This window comes from Pseudorca crassidens, chromosome 8, assembly GCF_039906515.1.
Source record: "Pseudorca crassidens isolate mPseCra1 chromosome 8, mPseCra1.hap1, whole genome shotgun sequence".
NCBI classification, from domain to species: Eukaryota; Metazoa; Chordata; class Mammalia; order Artiodactyla; family Delphinidae; genus Pseudorca; species Pseudorca crassidens.
Window position 1 is genome coordinate 71,864,193 of NC_090303.1, and position 21,429 is coordinate 71,885,621.

At 33.8% G+C, this 21,429-nt stretch overlaps 1 protein-coding gene and 1 long non-coding RNA gene across 2 annotated transcripts in view; one reads left to right on the top strand and one right to left on the bottom strand.

Moving 5' to 3' along the window:
• The window catches only part of LOC137229211 (uncharacterized), a 640,020-nt gene that overhangs the window by 608,324 nt on the left and 10,267 nt on the right, over nucleotides 1-21,429 (top strand). The window lies entirely within an intron of this gene.
• PPP1R3A (protein phosphatase 1 regulatory subunit 3A) overlaps nucleotides 7,610-21,429 on the bottom strand; it is a 46,652-nt gene continuing 32,832 nt past the window's right edge. Inside the window, exon 4 of the mRNA XM_067746780.1 lies at nucleotides 7,610-21,386. Within this exon, the coding sequence (XP_067602881.1) occupies nucleotides 19,008-21,386 (2,379 nt within the window). The 3' untranslated portion in view covers nucleotides 7,610-19,007. The remainder of the gene's footprint in view (nucleotides 21,387-21,429) is intronic.

The window sequence follows — 21,429 nt, forward strand, 5'->3', positions numbered from 1 at the left end:
AATAATACAAAAAATCAGGTGAAAAATATGTGTAGCTATAAAAATTGTTCATACCTTTCATAGGTTGCTGGGGAATTTTAATGTTGATATAAGTACTACAAATAATGACTCAGTTATGTATATGAAATGGTTGGACTGGTGTCTACTCTCTTTATTACCATCAGTTAGAGTATCAAACTGCATTTATTTAAACTATGAATGTGATAGATTATTGTTTTAAAAAAATCCCCCATGCTTAATTTTGGCTATTTTTCATACCTCTTCAGAACACAGCCCATAATGACATAATAAGTAAGCATTCCCTACATGTTAAATAAATGAGTGGCCATTGAATGTATGCTATTAAGTTGAGAATTGAAGTATATGTAGTGTCTGTGTGACCTTTCCTAAACCTGACCTTCACCCTGTCCCTGTAGTATAATGCTCAGGAGTAGATACTTGGGGGATGTTTTCCAGCTTTGCAACTTATTGCCACTTAGCTACCTTTTTCTATAATGTGTGAATAATATTATTTATCTCACTGGGAATTCTTCAGACTGCATATGCAATACTTTGTATCATAAGCACCCAGTAAGCTGGTTATGAAACTAATTATCAGGCATGCCGATAAACCAGATGGCCATTTGATCTCTTCCAGAACCTTAACCAGGTAACTCTAAACAGCTTTTTAAAGGCCCTATCCGGACAAGGTTCTCTAGAAACTATAGTGATACGCAAAATGTAAATGAGTTCAATAATAGCTAATAAAATCCAAAAAGGTATGCCTGGTTTATTCCACAGTTTACAAAATCTCCAATGGCAATTAGAAAATAATAATAAGTCTTATGGGGAGTTACTGATAAATGTTATGCTTTGGCATTATCTAGCTACATTCAGATATGCAGTGGTATCTTTTGTCCAATTACAGTGTACTTTTTTTCCTTAATTTTACCTGTAGGGGTCACTGGTGTCACAGGGCAATCTTCCTCTCTGTTTAGGTTTTGATGGGTAATTACCTGCTGACAGGTAATGTGTTAGAGGAATAAGGTAATATATTCTTACAATTTACTATTCAGTAAGGAATTCATTAACATAAAGATTATGACCTAGAATATACCCTTGGGAAACTTTCATGTTGATATGCTTTTATTTGGAAGGTGAGTCACTATGTTTGCTAGTGGAAAATAGTTGACAGAAACTTCATTTTTAACTTAGTTCTTATTGGATATAACTGTGGGGTTCAGTCAAATGACAATGAACCAAGAAAAAATTTATTTAAAATTTAAAAATTATTTTAAAAATTCATTTAAAATTTATTAAACACATATATCTTTGAATGTCATAAGAGGTATGATTGTCATAAGAAAAATGCATTATGTAAACCTAGTTAATAGAACTAACTTTACACATTTTACTGGATATGTTAGTAAATTCTAAATAGTAGCCTTCATTTCATTCAGGTAGTTAATATATTAGTGGCCACAAGAGATGCTTTCCATGAATTATTTAGTTGAGATGGTGACAATAAACCTTTGCATTTCACAGTCTAACACAAACTAAATTTTTGTATTCATATAATTCTTATATATATGGTATTTACCTAAGTATCAAATGTTGATTTTTGAATAACAAGTTTCTAGTTGGTGAAAATGGCCCAATTAGACTTATTATTGATTTTGCTTCTTTTCTTTGACCAAATGTTAAGATACCGACGTTAGAGACAAATTGAACTAAGTCCAATTTTCTTCCTTTTCTAGAACAAAAAAATGATGTCAGCCAGAGACACCTTAAATGTAGAAAGTCTCCACCCAACTCCTGACTGGGGAGACGTGTCATTCACAGGCAATTCTATCTCAGCTGTGTTGGTCAGAGAACAGTACAGGGAATCCATTGCTGCTATGTTTGTCTTCGGTGGGGAAAAATAATAAATGTAACCAAAAGAATAAAGGATGTTTAGTAATTTTCCACTAAAGTTTAGATTGCAATACAGTCAGTTCAGAGAATTTTTTATGAACCTGATTTTGTTTTCTTCAAAGCCCAAATTGGCAATGAGACCATTCTAAATCTATCAGATAATTGTGTAACTCTATTATGGTTAGGACTGGGCCTATTAGGTTTTTGCAAAATTAAAATAGGATTTTAAGAGTTAATTTTTTAATTCCTTGGAAATTTCTTCATAACCTTTCTCTGTTTCACAATGAAAGGCAAACACTATCTTGAAGTTGAAATGCAGGTGAATTAATTCTGAAAAAAAAATAAATGTATTTGTACTAGAACTGCAAATGTTTGACAGAAATTGGAAAGTGGCTCTTGAAGAAACTCTCAGCAGGAGAACCATAATTAGTTTTAAGATTTACTTCTAGTGGCTTCTCAGACCAATGGGACTTTGTTTGCTATAACATCTTAAAGTATCTAGGGGACATTCAGGCTTCAAATATCAAGGGATATTATGTCTTACTCTAGTTCAAAAAGCTATGTGAAAATATGCTCATACTGTAAAAATCATAGAAAAAGTTCCCAAATAGAAGCCATTTAACTTGACGTTAGTTCTCCTTACTTGGAATAGATAATATATTTAGACTTTTCATAATCTTAAAAGTAATCTTTGTATAATTGTTTCTTATGCTGTGGATTTGTATATTTATTTTGAGAAAAAGAAAACATATCCTCTTCCACTCTTTTTTGTAGTATGTCTTCTGGTTTTGGATATGAGATATAAAAATACACACAATGGAAATTAATATCAATTTTTTAGTTTACATAAGCAGTGATGGTAAAATAAATTATCCTTTTAATTTCACATATAAAATTTGTTGTGAAAGCTGGATTTGGTAAATTTTTCACCTCGCTGGTAAAGGAACATAAAGCATATATAAAAGTATAAAATATGGTCTTTTTCTCAATGAACTAACAGTTGAGAAGAAATGAACATAAGGGAAAAATAATATAGTATGTGCTAAATGAATAGAAATATTAAATAAAAATAGGTATTTACTAAGAGACGGAAGATATTCATATTTGTGACCACCATCATGAACAAAAATTACATGTGAAAATATATAGGCACAAAGTCAAGCCACAGAGAGTCCATGACTTCTCAAAACTGTTGATCATATACTTATCAATTCAGCTCTCTTATTCTGTAAGTGAGGAAACAGAGGACCGAAATAGTAAGTGACTTGTCCAGCACACACAAAAAATTAATAATAGAGTGTGCTGTTAGAATTATGAAGATAGAAGAAAACGGTGGCAGCAAACCTGAATCTTTTCATGTCTATAGTGATAGCCCTGCCCTCCTTTCCTCCACTCTGTGCCTTGTTACTAAAATGTGTTCCAAAAATGCCTTTGAACTGTCACTGATTTGTTTAAAGACCTCTTCAAGGCTCCATGAGATATGAACTTAAGGCTGCCTTCCTGCCTTTCCTCTCACTGCTCTTCCCTCTCTTATACAAAGTAAATATAAGCTAACCTATTCTCCAAACACATTCTGAACATTGTGCCTTTGTGCACATGGTCCTTTCACCCTGTAAGCCTTCCCTCTTATCTCTTCAACTGCAAGCATATCCATTCTATGTTCAGCTCAAAAACCACCTCTGGGGTTTTCCTTCATCTCTTCCAGTTGAAATTAATCTCCCCCATATTTAGCCTATTATACCTCTGTGGTATATATCCATTGCTCCCAAAAAACTGAAAGTTCATTGAAGACTGAGACCTTCAATCTAGCATATTTGCATCATCTGCAATACATTGAATAACTTACACATAGCCACAGAGAAGTAGCAATGACAGAGCAGTTCACTAGTAATAACAATAAACATATTTAAAATAGTTAACATTTATTAGGCACTTACCCAGTGAGGGTAGGCACTAACCTAAGTGTTATAGATGAAGTCAGAATTTGAAGGCAGGCAGTTGATCCTTGTTTTTAGAAGTGTGGGCTCTGGGGTCAGCTGCTCGGGATTGAATCCTGATTCTACCACTTAACAGCTGAGTGATCTCTCTGTGCCTCAGGGATTTATCTATAAAATGAAAATATTGATAACATCTAACTCATGGGTTTTTTAATAGATTAAATTAGATAATTAATTAATAGATTAAATTAATAGATTAAATTAGATAATTCATGTTATCAAGGTTTGTTCTAAATTAGATAATTCATGTTATCGAGTTTGTTCTAAGTATTTGTTGAGTTAAATTAATTCAACCCTCTTAGGTAAAACACTTCTTACTTTCTCACCTCCTATCAAAATCCTGTTCTAGCTTTAAGAACCTGTCCGTGAGCTAACTTCTCCGTGAAATCATTCCCAGTGCCACCAGGATTATTTTCACAGAGTTGTATACTTGTAACCTTATATAGCAGCTGACTATAAAGTTACTTCAGGGGACTTCCCTGGTGGCGCAGTGGTTGAGAGTCCGCCTGCCGATGCAGGGGACACGGACTCATGCCCCAGTCCGGGAAGATCCCACATGCCGCGGAGCGGCTGGGCCCGTGAGCCATGGCCGCTGAGCCTGCGCATCCGGACCCTGCTCTGCAACGGGAGAGGCCACAACAGTGAGAGACCCGTGTACCGCAAAAAAAAAAAAAAAAAAAAAGTTACTTCAGGAAATAGTTATGGTCAACTATAGTTGCAATAATGTAAGAAATTGCTATAGAGTTATCAACTTTTTCTCATTATAAAAAGCATTATTGTCTAAACTCTTGTGTTTTGAATTCAATCTTTCTACTGACTTGCCTAAGTTATTCTAAAAACTCTTCTTGTGGTAGGTAGGATACTCTGAAAAACCTGAGTGGGAATATACAAAACTCTATACTTTGTCACAACTACAGCAGAATTTTAATTTATAAATTGGAAGGAAAAAATCTCTCAAGGTACCCAGGTAGCATTAACATATCAAAGATGAAGTGTTTACTCAATACTCTAGTAAAATCCCAATTTAATTCAATCTTTTCCCATGCAGGAATTGTTTTGGTATCTGAGGAACCATACTCAATTTTCTAGGTAATATTAAGGCATGTTTTTGATGAGGTAATCCATAAAAATGTATTTTCCTATAATGAAAAGTAAATATATACCAGGCATTTTCCCTGAATAAGGTGAAAGGGATTTTACAATTGTCAGGACTTGATAGCTTATTAGTTCAGCCATGCTCCATGATGTGGTTCAGGAGAGTGGCACAAATAATCAGCAGTGAGGTTGCAATGAAGTATTTTGATGTTGCTAGATTTGGTGATGCCTTTTGAAACTGAAACATAAGAGTAATCTAAGTCAATCATTGGCTAATGTGGTTTTTAGCACTGAAATAATTTTTCATCTCTTTTCTCTAGTTATTTAATGAGAATAATCTATATAATATTAGGTATTAGTTCATATTTTAGTGAGATCATACTTTAGTTGCACCATAGCAAACACAAATCTTCCTTGACTCAGTCCTAAATCTTGTGAGATTGTGTGTGTGTATATATATATATTTGTGTGTATACATATACACATATATATATTTAATGTCTGAGATCACTTGACTTGTAAAATACTCATAGTGGCAAAGACAGAAAGAAAAAAGAGGAGAGTTGGATGTAAAATGAAAGTGGAAAAGATAAAGCCTAAAAATCCAAAAGCTGAGTTTTCTCTCAGGTTTCTCAATGAAATTGTTTTCTCTTGCACAGGCCACTTTCAGTTTCCCTGCTACAAGTGTGAGGAATATGAGAAAAATAATGTCAATTACTTCAAATTCATGTACCTGGATTTCATGACAAAAGGGTGTTTGATTCCACCAGTAATTCAGACATATACCTTTCAAGCCCTAGAGAATCCGTGGATCACAATGAAACAAGCGTTTTATCAAGTGTCTAAGAGCCCCTAATAATAGGTCATTTCCTTCTCTTTCAAACATAATGATTTTCAAATATAAGCTCTACATGTTTTGCAATCCATAAAAGGACATGTAGTGGTATGATTTATGGATACATCATAAATATTTGAGAAGTTAATTTCACGTATCATCTTTGATCTAATTCTAAATTCTTATTAATTTTAGGATACTCTTAGCACCTGTCAAAGAGAATAAGAGACAACACACTCAACCACTGTCTCTTACTACTGTTAAAATTGGCATTGATCAATTAAGCCTTCTAAACAGATTCTTTCTTTGGAGTAAACTGGGCTATAAGGTAATCCTAAATATACAGTATTGAAACAGAGACAGCCAGTGCACCTAATGTCTTCATATCCCTTTAATATCCTTTTTAGCTTATACACAGGGCTGAATTTCTCTCCCTCCTAATTCTCACTCCTGCCATTTCCTAGGATATGACACATACAAAATTACAATAACTAAAAACATTTGACAATGTGACTCAAGGCATGTTAATTTTTTTAATTAATTTTTATTGGAGTATATTTGCTTTACAGTGTTGTGTTAGTTTCTGCTGTACAGAAGGCATGTTCCATTTGAAACCATGGATTAAAGTGATCTCTCCTTTTCATGAATAAACTAAAACCTAAAATGTAACTTTAACAAGCTCCAGACCTAAGGAGAATACAGACATATCATATCCTCCCTACTAAAAATAGCACAAAACAACCAGCTGACTTTGAAATTGACAGAATTTGCAGTATTTCTATTTTCCCCATAGTACAGAAGCCCCCACTTCTGGTAATATTATTAGGCTCCACGTGTGAGGATCAAGAAGCCAGGTGAAGACAATGATGAACAGAGTTGAGACAGGGAGAAATAAATTCAGAGAAGGAGAGAGACAATGAATTTATAAACAAAAGTTCTAAAACACATGAAGGAATCAAATACCAAATACAGCTAAAACCAAACCAAGAATTGGCACACTCACTTCAAACTAATGGGATATTCCACTAAAGATTTTAAATATCTACATTTAAGATACTCAAAGTGATAAATGGAGGAATAACTTTTATTTTTTAAATGGGAAGGAATTATTTTTTTATTGAAGTATACTTGATTTACAATATTGTGTTAGTTTCAGGTGTATGGAATTATTTTTTTAAAGAAGAAAAAAATGGCTAGGTATGAAAAAGAACAAATTCTATATATTTAAATAAAAGTCATCGTTATTGAAATGAAAAATAATTCTATATTAAACAAAGTAGAAGAGAGAACTAGTAAATTGGAAAGATAATTCAAGAAATTAAGAATGAAGGACAGAGAACAAGGAGAGAAAAATATAAAATAGAAACTCAAAATGACATGGTAAAAATAAGTCCAAATGTATTAGCTGATCGAAATACCACGAATGGCTCAAACTCCTCTATTAAAGGACAGACTATAGGTTGAATTTTTTTAAATATAGCTATAAGTTTCTGGCAAGAGATACGATAAAGTTATGAGGAAAGCTATGTTATGTCAATATTAATCATGAGAAAACTAGTGCAGCAATATTAATATCTGATGGCATATAATTTAAGATGAATATTAATAAGAATATCATGTATAATAATAAAGGACAAATTCACTAAGAAGTGGTAACAATGAGCTTATTTGCAGCTAAGAATTAAGAGTCTTAAATATTTAAAGCAAAACTGACACAATTACAAGAAGAAATGGATAGTTTCATAATATTAGGAGATTTCAAGTAATGGTAGTCAAAGCACACTAAATATTAGTTAGAATACAGGTTTTTTTATTAATTAATTTTTATTGGAGTATAGTTGATTTACAGTGTTGTGTTAGTTTCTGCTGAACAGCAAAGTGAATCTGTTATACATATACATTTATCCACTCTTTTTTAGATTCTATTCCCATTTAGATCGTTATAGAGTATTGAGTAGAATTCCCTGTGCTATAAAGTAGGTTCTTATTAGTTATCTATTTTATATATATAGTAGTGTGTATATGTCAATCCCAATCTCCCAATTTATCCCTCCCCGCCTTTTCCCCCTTGGTAACCATAAGTTTGTTTTCTACATCTGTGACTCTATTTCTGTTTTGTAAATAGGTTAAATGAATGTATTTTTATAGATTCCACAGGTAAGCAGTATCATATGATATTTGTCTCTCTCTGTCTAACTTACTTCACTCAGTATGACAATTTCTAGGTTCATCCATGTCACTGCAAATGGAATTATTTTATTCTTTTTATGGCTGAGTAATATTCCATCATATATATGTACCACATCTTCTTTATCCATTCCTGTTGATGGACATTTAGTTTGCTTCCATGTCCTGGCTATTGTAAATAATGCTACAATGAACATTGGGGTACATGTATCTTTTCAAATTATGGTTTTCTCTGGATATATGCCCAGGAGTGGGATTGTTGGATCATATGGTAGCTCTATTTTTAGGTTTTTGTGGAAACTCCATACTGTTCTCCATAGTGGCTGTACCAATTTACATTCCCACTAACAGTGCAGGAGGGTTCCCTTTCTCCACGCCCTCTCTGGCATTTATTGTTTGTAGATATTTTGATGATGGCCATTCTGACTGATGTGAGGTGATGCCTCATTGTAGTTTTGATTTACATTTCTTTAATAATTAGTGATGTTGAGTAGTTTTTCATGTGCCTGTTGTCCATCTATATGTCCTTTTTGGAGAAATGTCTATTTAGGTCTTCCGCCCATTTTTGGATTGGGTTGTTTGTTTTTTTGATATTGAGCTGCATGAGCTGTTTGTATATTTTGGAGATTAATCCCTTGTCAGTTGCTTGATTTGCAAATATTTTCTCCCATTCTGTGGGTTGTCTTTTCATTCTGTTTATGGTTTCCTTTGCTGTGCAAAAGCTTTTACTTTTTGTTAGGTCCCATTTGTTTATTTTTGTTTTTATTTCCATTTCTCTAGGAGGTGGGTCAAAAAGGATCTTGCTGTGATTTATGTCAAAGAGTGTTCTTCCTTCGTTTTCCTCTAAGAGTTTTATAGTGTCCAGTCTTACATTTAGGTCTTTAATCCATTTTGAGTTTATTTTTGTGTATGGTGTTAGGGAGTGTTCTAATTTCATTCTTTTACATGGAGCTGTCTAGTTTTCCCAGCACCACTTATTGAAGAGACTGTCTTTCCTCCATTGTATATTCTTGCCTCCTTTGCCATAGAGTAGGTGACCACAGGTGCGTGGGATTACCTCTGGACTTAGAATATAGTTTTGAACAACAGACTTATGAAGCATGACCTGATAAATACATAAAGAACTCTGTACCCCCCAAAAGAATGAATACATAGAATAATAATTACATTGACAGTGCAGTGGATCACAAAGGAAGTATTATCACATTTCAAATAATTGGCAGTCAACCACATTCTATGACAATAGTCTAATGTAATTTGTACCAATTATTAAAGATCATAACAAATTAAATGTCCTGTTAAATAACTCATGTGTTAAATTACAGTGGGAATTATAGAGGGAAACAGGAAATAAAAGGGAATAAAAATGTTTAAAATGTTATATATATGTATTCACACATATATTTTTGAGTTACAGGTAATTATCTCAAAATCAATTCAATGTAGTTAAAAATATTTGGTTTATTTTATAGTATTTTATGAACTTTTTTAAGGGAAAGGATTAAAAATAAATAAGACATACATTTACCTCAAGAAGACAAGAAAAAGAAAATAGAAGCAAGTGAATTAAAAATAATACCAACTAGTTGTATTAATGATAGAATTTGGCAAGATGCATAAAAGAACATACAAAAATCAATACTGTTCTTATACATTATTGGCATAATGACCAAAATATCAAACTAATAACTAGTAGGACTAATGAGAAACTTTGGCAAAATAGTTGAATAAGTGACAAATAAAAATCAAGTGTTACGAAATATCAATAATTTCCCTAAAGAAAATATAATAGGAAAAAGTGATTCATTCAAAATAGTAACAAAATCCATGAGGTACTTAGGAGTATATCTGATAGTAAATATGCAATGTATTCATGGAGAATATTATAAATCATAATTGAAGGAACAAAAAATGAATAAGAAATATACTATTCTCATGGGTGGAAAGACTCAATATTTTTAAATGTCAGTTCTCCTCAAATTAATGTACACATTCAGTAAAATTCCATTAAAAATCAAGTTTTTTCATGAAACTTGGTAAGCTGATCCTACAATTCATATGGAACAGCAAGGGGCCAAGAGTTACAGAGTTTTAAAGAAAAATGTATAGGAACTTGCCTCACCTAATATCAAGATCTACTATAAATCTACAGAAATTTGGGCCATGTAGATCTACAAAAGGAAAAAGAGAAGCAGAAATATATCCATAAATATATGACAATTGGCACGTTAGAGATACACATTACAAATTCCATATTCCCACCTACCCTTCGAGAACCTACAAACATTTCCGTTACAGTGAGTCCCTCTATCACCCTGTGCCTCCAGTTACGGGGAAACAATGGATTGCATGTAGAACGAACAACTGTATAAATTTCTGTCTTCTAAGAGTTTAGAACTGAGATCCAGGTATCTCTAAGCAGTTAACCTTTGGACATATATAATCAGGATGCAAGATTGCCATTGGAAAATTCTACTTCAGGGACCATGCATCTTGAGTAAGTTGAAAGAGAAAATCCACTGGCAAAAAACAGAAAAATAAAGTAGACTCAGAAAAGGGAAAAAAAGATGGGAAAACAGGAAAGTCGGGAGAGATTCCATTTCTGATGGCTTTTCATGACCCGGCTTCTGTCCCTACTGATGCCTGTTTTCACATCTAGCCCTGGGGTAGTGGTCTTGTTTCCTTAAGATATGTTTTTTTCTGTGTGTTTTGTTTTGTTTTGCTTAAACTACTTTGAAAGGTTTTGGTTATTTCCAACCAAAGGGCTTTGAGTAATGCACATTGACTATTACCAAAATTCCCTTGTCCCTAACAATTAAAAATGATAATATGCAACTTTATAAAATATCATGAGCTCTACACCTTCAGTGATAGAACAGCTTTATAGGTACATAAAAGTGACCCCAGTGACATTTTTTAAATGAACAAAGAGTACATAGAGAAAGACCACTATTTAAAAACTGTTCTTCTACACCCTGTAAGTGTAAGGCTGGGTTGAAGTCACCAGAGGCATAACACTTTTAGGGCAACTATGCTAGCCTTTTGCCATTCATTCAGTATGAACATATTTTGTGGTCTTAAATTATGGTAGTAGTTCTTTGGATAAGGTTCCAGTGCACATATCCCTTAAGCAGAAGTGAAGGGAATGCTGATCCATCGTCATTCACAGTGTCAGCACAGCACACCTGTGTGAAGTGAGGCCAAAAGTAATGGTTATTGCAAAGGCCAAAACTAGATGGAGTGACACTGGTTCTGCCTTAAAATGTCCTTGTCTCTTATTGAAATCTTGGCTCATTTGTTTATATTTTAATTTATTTTTGCTACTGAAATACTATTAGCTTGTCTCATGATTGTTAAATGCCAGTAATATGTAGCTTAATTTCCAAAAATATTTGTTTCTCTTACAAATGATGAGCAGCATGTACACTCATAATACAGCTTCCAGAAACATAACGCCATTATAATTTTGAGTAACACACAGTGGCTTCCACAGCTTTTGCTAAAGCTTCTTCCATGTTGTTCCACTTTGACTATCCTGGATGGTGGAAGTATCATGTCCTGTGCCCTCTGAATAGGCTATAGGCTATAGTATCAGGTTCCACAAAGTTATGGTTATCCAGTGTCAGTAATGTAAATGACTTCTTTCTAATGGATTTTGACCAGCACATTCTTTACAAAATGTCCCTACTTTTTAAAAAAATCATTGCCCTCTGCAATACTGAATCTGCAAAAATGTTGCTCTTCTTTACTTAGGCTGACCAGGGACTGGTACATCTGAGCTATATTCTACAACCCTAAGGACAAGAATTCTGCCGGTAGGTTATAGATGGCATTCATATTGGAAGTTTCCCCTTTTATTCTTGTGACACAGAGTGATATACACCTGCTGGCTAAAATATTTTCTTGGACTTTTAGGCTGACCTTAGCATTTTTCATCCAAATTATTTTACTTTTGAAAGTGAAAGGAGTGCTATTAATAATTACACTGGGACATCAGGCATAAATAACTACTATACCAGTCACATCAAGATGTATTCTCATTGTAGTTATTATGTCTGTAAAACGCCAGTTGTAATGAGGCATTTGGAGGGTTTTATTCTGATCTCCTTGATACCTAAAATTATTATGCAAAAAAGATGGCACACTTATGAAATATAAGAAGCAAAGTGCTTACAGGACCAAACATTCCTTTCTTTGTGCCACTTCTGTGCTTAGATCTTACCTCTATTGTTGAACTGGTCACAAGATATTGCAATTACTGGTCTCTAACTCCTTCGCTATACTCAAGCTAGGCAAGATTTGGGACTAGTGCAATGTTTGTGTCTTGGATGGAAGTCAAAGTGTATTTTTTGAGGTCATTTGAATAAATTGAAAAGAACAGAATACTTTTAGGAGCTTTCTTTTTTTAGGAGCATTAATAAAGATAGGATTATCTGTGCAAGATATAGTGGTATACTCATATCTCATAGTATGTAATGTACTTATGTATTAGTATAGCACCATGCAGCATGCTAACATATAACTGCAATTTGTAAGATAACTTAGTATATCTGAACTGAAGGAACAACATGGTACAGAGTTTAAGAGGCTCAGCTCTGGGGAAAGACTGGTGGAGTCTGAATCTAGACTAGCATGTGACCTTGGGAAAACCAGCCTTTGTGCATCTATCTGTAAAATGGGAAAGTAATAACACTTCTCTCATGAAGTCATAAAACATAAATGAGTTTTTCACATAAAGAGTTTAAAACAGTGCCCAATTATTGTAAACACTCAAAAGTTGGCAATTATGTTTTTATAACAATAATAATTATTACAACTACTATTATTATTATTAAAGGTTGAACCTCACATGCATAGATCAATAAAGATACAGATGTAGCTGTTATACTCAAAGATTCAGGCTGCAACTGGTTTCCTTACTTATTCACATAATGAAAAATCAACATGTTGCACTTAAATATTAATTTAAGCATGGGAGTAAGATCATGTAGGCCAAAGAATTTATATGGGAGAAGACAACTGACTTAAATTGAAGTCTATATGCCTGATCCCAAATATTAAAGACTATGAAATAAATATGAAGGACATTTATAATCTCTTATCTCATTTTCCTTTCCAACTTTCAAAGTGTAGAAATGTATTTAAAATATACCCACTCATATCTGTGAAGGTAGGAAATAAATTATCCTTTCTTTAACCTTTATTCTCTTTCTTAGGCAGGACTGAGAAGTGAGAAACACAGGGAAAGTTTATGTGCATAATAAAAAATGACAATTGAATTTTCCCAAAGATTTATGGATTAACTGGGAAAAGACACTTAATGTGTAGTAACAAAATATCAATATCATTTGTAGAATGTATGTGTAAAAATGATTTACATGTGTGATATATTCATAAATACCCCACACTAAAAAATTTTATAAACTGTACATTAAAACCTACATAGAATTAATTATTAAAAGTAGGTTATGGGTTATTTAAGTGTTTACAAAGAGAATTTCTAACCTCGTTTAGTGATTTTTAAACTTTCTCTCTGCTATTATGTTTTATAGAGTGTGTCTTTAGGAAATTTTAAATGTTTCCACTCAGAACCAACTCAACCGATGCATGATACTGATGAATTCTACAATAGACTAGACATGTATCTGGCTTTTCTTTAAGTCTTAAGAGACTAATTGCTAATGGTCTTAAGCTGTTATGTGGCATGCTACTACATCTCTAGGCCATATACTGCTTTCGTTTAGACTCTGCCCCCCAAACAGGCTATCTTTGTGTTATCATTTTAATTTCATATCTAAATATGATAGAATGAATCTCTTCAAAGAAAGGATAAACCGTTTATATACTACATTATATATATTCACTATGCATAGTATTAGTAGACTGTTTACTGCCATATTGTCATTTATCAGATCTTGGAATACATGTATGTATGTGTGTGCCTTTGTGTGTATGTGTGCATGTATATGTGTGTGTGTTTCAGTATATATAGGCTAATCAGGCAAATGTTTCCTTTTTAAAAATCCACTTACTATTTTTGCTAGTTGTTCTGTTTGCTTATCCTAAAAGTTGACATGCAGAACAGGTGTGAAATTCAGAGATCAGCCATTTTCAAAGGGCATGGCAGCAGTTGGGAAGATTGAGTTTCTTACACTTTATATCTTGTGATGTTTGTTGGTTTTTAATCTACTAAGCTTCTTTATCTGAAGACATGCCTTGTTCTCTTAATTTTCACATTAGCCAGCAAATTAAGTTATGCGTTATTATTCTTTTAATATATAATCTGTATAGTATTTCCCATGAAATAGAATGAAGGGAATGTTACCTGTGCTAGGAAGAATTAATATATATAGAAAGCTAATTTAATTGTTAAGAAGAATGGAGAGGAAGGATTTTTTTCTTTTTTTCCCACATCCCAGATCCACTGCACCACTCTGTCTTGTAGCTACATTCTCTTTGCCTTTTTCTACATTGTCTTTGGTAGTTTATGAAAACATTCCAGCTTTGCTTTGATTAAGTTTATTCATTTTAAAATCAGACCTCAAAGTATCCTGTCCACGTTTCAGGGACAGCATAGGAAGGAGACATCACTGCAATTCAATTCTATCCACAAGTATTGACTGAGGATTCCTATAAACTAGACCTTGTGAGGTGATTGGAGGGAAGAAGCCACATTCCCGTCTTGAACAAGCAGATGGTCCAGTTAGTATAATCAGTCAAATACCTAGCACATGCAAGATGGTTAGTGTCATAAGAGACCTGAAAACGAAGCGATCCCACCAACAGAAATATTAGGAGACTTCAAAAGGATGGGGACTAAAACAGTACATAGAAAAATGTACAGAGTTGGGTAGGAAGAGAGGAGGAAAGATAACTGAAAGTGATTTCTAGACAGAGGGGCGTACACGAGCAGTCACAGAGGAATGGATGAGCATGGCATGTTCTAGGGACAGCGTGACTTGCTTGACTGACAGAGGACTTGAAGGAAAGAGCAGTGGGAATTAGGGCTGCGTGGTTCAGATGGGGTGATAAAAAGGACGATGCACTGATTCCAACCAAGACCAGTAACTTAATTAGGCATTGAAATATGCTGCAAAATCAGATCTTTGCATCGTCTCAGACAAATAAAAGTGATTTCTTGGTGATCCACTATTGATTTACCCATGATACTCTTTACTTTACTATTATGAATACAAAGAGCTGAATATATTAAGAAAAGACTTAGGGAATTTTTCCTTAAATTTTCACATACTACATTGCTTCATATTTGATGAATGAAGGTAGTATGTATGTATCTAACAAATACAGAAATGACACAAAATAAAAATGCTGAACTTTTTAAAGAGTTGTTTGTTTAATAAGGTTTTAACACACTGTAATAATATTTCTTATAAAACATGTTCAAACTAAGCTGAAATTCTAGTGAAAATTTGATTAGCTATTTAAAGAGGTTTGGGTAAAATTATGGAAATGTATTAATGACTGAATCTATTTTTAAAAGATGAAAAGTAACTTATGTTGCCATGAGTTTTATTATGAATTATTTCTGAAAGTAGAAAAAAATTAAGTAGAAAAAAATTAAGCAAATTAATTTAATCCAATAAATAAAAGTAACTTTTTTAGTTGTTCTCTTTATGTAGGAGTACAACTGTGGAGATGCTGGAGGAGCGTGGCCTGTCATAGTCCTTTCATACCTTGTTTCAGAATCAGAGTCAGTCCTATTCCTCAGTTCCATGGAACTGGCTAAGACAGGACTTAAATTAACAAACCACGATCTTTATTGCATCGTTCAATTTCTGTATTCACTCAGTGAAATTTTAAAAAGTCAGAGATCATGACATCAGAAATCAGTAGATGTACTGGCTCTGGGGATGACAGCTTTCCTGCCTGCATCTTTACTAGTTTTCCTGCTAGTTTTTTGTTTTGCTTTGTTTGCTTTTTTGCAAAAATTTATATGTAAAAATTGAGACTAATAAAGAAGACAACAGGCCTAGTGAGATAAAATAATATTCATGACTGAAAAAAATTATTAAGAAAGTATCATGAATGCTATTTGGGAAAAATACTTATTTCCCCAAATTTGGTCTGGATATTTTTAAGTTTTCCATTTAACCAGAAGACTGGTTTAAGATGACAAAAGATGATCCTGTTTCTCTCACAAAATGGTGCAGAATATATATATATTCTTTGAAAAAATTCACTATCAAAATATTGGAACTCAGCAGGGAAACACAATTGCATTAAGCCAATGTTCTTGAATATTGAGAGGTGAATGTCATCTCATTGACCTATTTACTCTTACATTGAAAAATCTGTTGAGATATTGGTGGCTTATACAGATGTGATTTTTTGAGATAGTTGATTTTACTACCTACACTTGCTTGACTCATCAATTAATTTTTAGAACTTTGTTTCTAATAGTCAGAAGCCCAGCAAGATAAAAAGGTGATGGTTATTACATCACATTTCTTACCCACTATAGAAGCATATGTACAATATACTTCTTTTTGTTTATTCTTATGCCACACCCTTTTGGCCCTTAACCAATACTTGAGGGGACACGATGAAGGCAGCTTTGCTTATAAAGTTGACCCTTGTCATGATGATTCACAGTCAAATCTTTATTAACCAGGGGCTGCCAGTTCTTCCTGAGATCCACTTTTCTTGTTCAACATAGTGATGTGACCAAAACAGGTTGCAAAAATCTACCTCTCCACCTGGCAATAGTTTCATAGCTCTTATGACTTTATTTCTAATTCTTCATAAGTAATGTTTGGAAAGTCAGTTAAATCACCAATTATTTCTTCTTTGCCTGCATAAAAGTACGCAATGGAGTATTTTAAATCCTTTGAAACTTCTATTGTCACATTACAAATATGCATGAGAAGGTATAGTAAGTTAATGTTACCAAAAGTCAAATAAAAGAGATTAAAAAAAGGTACATTCTTTTATGTATAAGGGAACAATTACAGTTTGTGCACCTGTGTTCATAAAGTAATATAGTGTTCTTTGCATTAATAAGATATGGCATATTGACTGAAACTCTTAAAGGTAGAATGCAAAAACCAAGCCATTAGGAACTGAAGAAATGCTAACCCTAACTTCGTAGTAATCTAGACCTGTCAACAAAATTATCAACATAGCAATTTTAGAGATAATATTCTAGGTACAGCCTACAGTATCCCACTTGTATTAAATGAAAATATGCTCTCTCAAACAATCAAATATTTGCCCTAAGTTCTACTTCAGGATGTTTGTATTTGTTCAACTAAAAAGTTAAAGTCAAGCATTCAATTTCAATGGGACTTAAGACAAGCATGCAATTAGGGGATTTGGAAATAGTTGTGTACCTAATGAAAATTAAGGAAATCATTTACTACCACATGAAAGTCAGTTTAAATGCTTCATTCTCATGTTGTCTTCCCATGCATGCATGTTTCTTAGGAGTGTAGGATAATATATACAAGTGTTAGTCATTGAATTTACCTTTACAGGTTAATAAATAGATTACTTTTTCTCTCTGAAGATCAATGTTATATTCTCCATAAAAGAAGTTCCTGTTAAAAAGAAATCATCCAAGTGGGCTCCCTCAATGTGACTTTCTCCCATATTTCTGGCCAAGTCAAAAGCATCAAAATACATATCGATGCCTCCTCCCTGAGGACTAGCCATTCAGGGTATCAAAGGAAGTGCTCTGCCATAGAACAGAGCACAAGGTTTTGCATATATTAGTCATTCAATAAATAGTTGTTGAAATCAATTGTGTAAGATTATTTGCATTACCACTATGTGGCTAAAATGATTAGTTCCATTATTTCACATACTTAGCCATAGATAATAACAGTAACTGAAGTCACTGCTGTACTGGATATTCATTTCTCTCTCAGTAGATCTCCATATCTACCTATTTGTCTCCTTAAAAATTTGAGTTGTCATTTAAGAACCTGATAACTATATAATAAATATCACCAATGATTAGTTGTTTGTTCTCTAAATGCACCTTGGGGAATAATTTATTGTTTTATAATGAGAAAAGTTAAAAATCTGTTTGAAGACAAAAAATACTACCAAGTAAAATAGTTCATTAGGAAATCTTTTTTTAATTATTGTTATCATTTAATGCTTTATGCTTTATAGGTACAAATTCATTCTGAAGCAATGCTTCTGGAACTTTTAATTTAAATTTCCAACTGAATAATAGTTGGCATCAAAATTGTTCAGCTGTGTTATACAGTCTCCCTGTAAAGGAGAAAAATATTGCTTAAAGACAGGCCATCCCCCAAATTTTGTAGAACTGAAAGATCATCTCTTGATTGTTTCAGTCTTTGTCAAATTTGGGTTACGAATGCCCTGACTTTGTAGGTATGCAGGATATAAAACATGTGTATGTGTATTAAGTGTTATTCAAGTGCATAATGTGTTTCTTCAGGTTAAATCTACACATTTCAATATGCATGGGTGTTGTTCTTAAAAATATGTAATCAAAGTTGAAAGATTCGATTTATCAAAATGTGCTGATAAATGATACAGTGGTAAATGCAAATTTCATGGTCAGTATTAAAAGACAAAAAAAAAGTCCTCTGCCATTGTCCATGTTTTATCTATTTTTAGAAACAGTAGAGGGAAAAATACACTCAGGAAAAAAAAAAATGAAACTTTACTGCAAAAGAAATGAATGCAAGAAATGGCACTTTAAGTAGTGAAGAGACATGAAGCATTGAAACTTCATAGCCTGCTAAGGAGCAACAGCTGTACCTAATTTCAACTTGACGTGCTTCAGATCTCATATTCATATAGGTATTTAATGATCCAAACATAATGGTCCTATATAGAATAATTACTTATATGAAGGAGCAAACTTCATACGCATTCCTTTCTAAATGATCCTTCAAGAGAAAAACTGCGCTGGCTCTTTGAACAACGAATAGTCTCTTTAACCAATCCAAATGTTTGGGGCTAAATAGCTTATCTTTTAAGAGAGAATAATAATAGTGCTGAGGTTACTTCTTTTTGACAGACTCTTTCTGTCTTCCCCCTTCCCAGCACAGCCAGTACAATGAAAAAACGTAGAATGCCAAGCCGGTCATTAAGTCATACTGATAGATGGCTACAAGAAATATCAGAAACAAAAGGAAATAAGGTATTTTAGAGTTGGTGTATTTCGAAAGCAGAGATTCCCTTTGAGCTTGACTTTCCTGGGCAGGGAGATTGTCAGAATCAGGGCTCTCAGATTCCTTGTCTCCTGAAGAGCACAGTGATTGTCCAGAGTTTATTAATCCTTCTTTTTCATTCCTTGCCTCTTCCATGTTCTCAAAAGCTTCACTGAGTAAAATTGTTGGCCCTAGAGATTTCTCCACACTGCATTCTCCTTGTTGGACAATCTGGCCTATACACCTTTCCCTCCTACTACCTGATGTCACTATTCTTGAACTTTTGGAAACTTCTTCAGGTGTAGACGCAGGATGATGGTGATTCTCAGAACCCTGGATTTCACTTGTTGGATTACAATTATATTTTGATTTAGAAGAAATAGATTGGAGAGTCATGGTAGTAATTGCATTCTCTATAGCAGTGGCCTGTTCATGAGATGGCAGTGAAGTTTTAACATGGTGATTAGAAATGTGAGAGCCATTCTGAGAAGCTCTATTAGTGTCTGAGTTTAAAGCAGAATGAATAATGGCATCTATATTCGTTTTCTTTGATAATTCTTGGATCTGCCCGTGATCTCTATTTTCTGGAAATATTTTTTTGTCTGTTGGTAACATTCCCAAATGTAAATCTAGTTTTGAGGCTGCTTTTTGATAGTCTGTAATGACCTGTGAGGATTCTTCTACAGATGTTGTATTTCCAATGACACATTTCTTACTGTCATGTGTCTCCCCAGGATTGTAAATAGATATGGTTTCTTCCTTCTCCATTTCATCTACATGTACATTACAAATACCTAAACATGATTCCTTTTCAAAATCATTGTCATAGATTATACCTACTGTATCTCGTTGACAAAGGGTATCATGTGAATCATCATTTCTCCCTTCATGTGGATCAAACGCTGTTTCCTTTACCTCGATGGGCCTGTCACTTCGTGCTGTCTCTTGAGGTAGCTTAGCAATTATTGCTTTTTCTCTAGCAGACATGCTTTCTAGAGTACTTTCTGATGTTGTCTTAATTATATAAGCTGTACCTGCTTCTGCTTTCTCAGTAATACCATGATCAGCTAGAGAAGACAGTTTACAGCTCGCTGTTTCTTGGCAGGTAAACAATTCTTCTGTAGGATTAGCTTTCAAATTCCTTGTATTATCTCTTTTTTCCCACATGTCTCCACAATCTGCTTGTTCTTTGGTCTGCTCTGTTATATTTGTCTTACTCTCTCTTGCTCTTCCCTGACTTTCCAGAACATTCCAACTTTGTTTATGCTGGGTGTTCTTATTTTGATCTTCGGGATTAATCCAAGCTGATTTTTCTTCTTCAACTTGGAAAAGATACTCATTCCTCAAAACATTTCTATTTCTTGGTAAACAAGCTTGACCAGGCATCCCTCCTAAAATAGTGCCTTCACTAGTCGAGAGATCAAGGTCTGAGGTTGTTAACACAGCTTTCTCCCAGCTTAGATTTGTCCTCGGTGAATGAAATATATCTGCTCTGATTGACTGGTCATGAATTGGGGTATCCTTACTCGGCAGAGCAGTTAGGTCTCTGTTACTGGCTCCCATCCCTTCCACACTTATTTCAGAGTGGCTCATCTTCCTTTCTTGGTCATGTAAGATTGACTGTAAATCTTTGCTGTGTTTTTCATTAACACCTAAACATATTCTTTGCCCCTCCTCATTCTTACCATTGCCATAAGCTTTCTTGGAAGATCCTTTTTCTCTAGACTCTTCTGAATGGAAATCCAAACGGAAATCACTTCTTAAACATTCCCAATCTTTTACTTCAGTTTGTTTAGCTTCTCCTTCAAGTTTTTGATTAAGGTTGTCTGCCATTAGTTGATCTGCAGAGGGACAAGATATTTGCACTCTGCCTCTCCCTTGGGCTGGATTAGCATTATTATCCAGTACTTCTTTGCTACCAATATGTACTTGCACTAATTCATCACTACTAGTATTTCCCAATGATGGCTTGATTTCTCCCATATCTGAAGTAATTTCCTCTGAAGGTTGATAACTACACTTATTTCCTGAGGAATATTTTTCATTGTGGTAAAACTCTCCCTTTAAGGATCTTTCTGCTGATGAACTTGAAGACAAAGGCCTGTTAAACAAGTCAGTGTATACTTCATCATGGATTTGCTTCTTCTGTAACACCTCAGCTTTATTTGGAAAATTGACTGTATTCTTTTCATCTCTGGAAGCAGTACTTCTTATTAAATGTTGATTTATCTTAAGGGATAAAAACACAAAAAATAATGATCAAATGATTTTA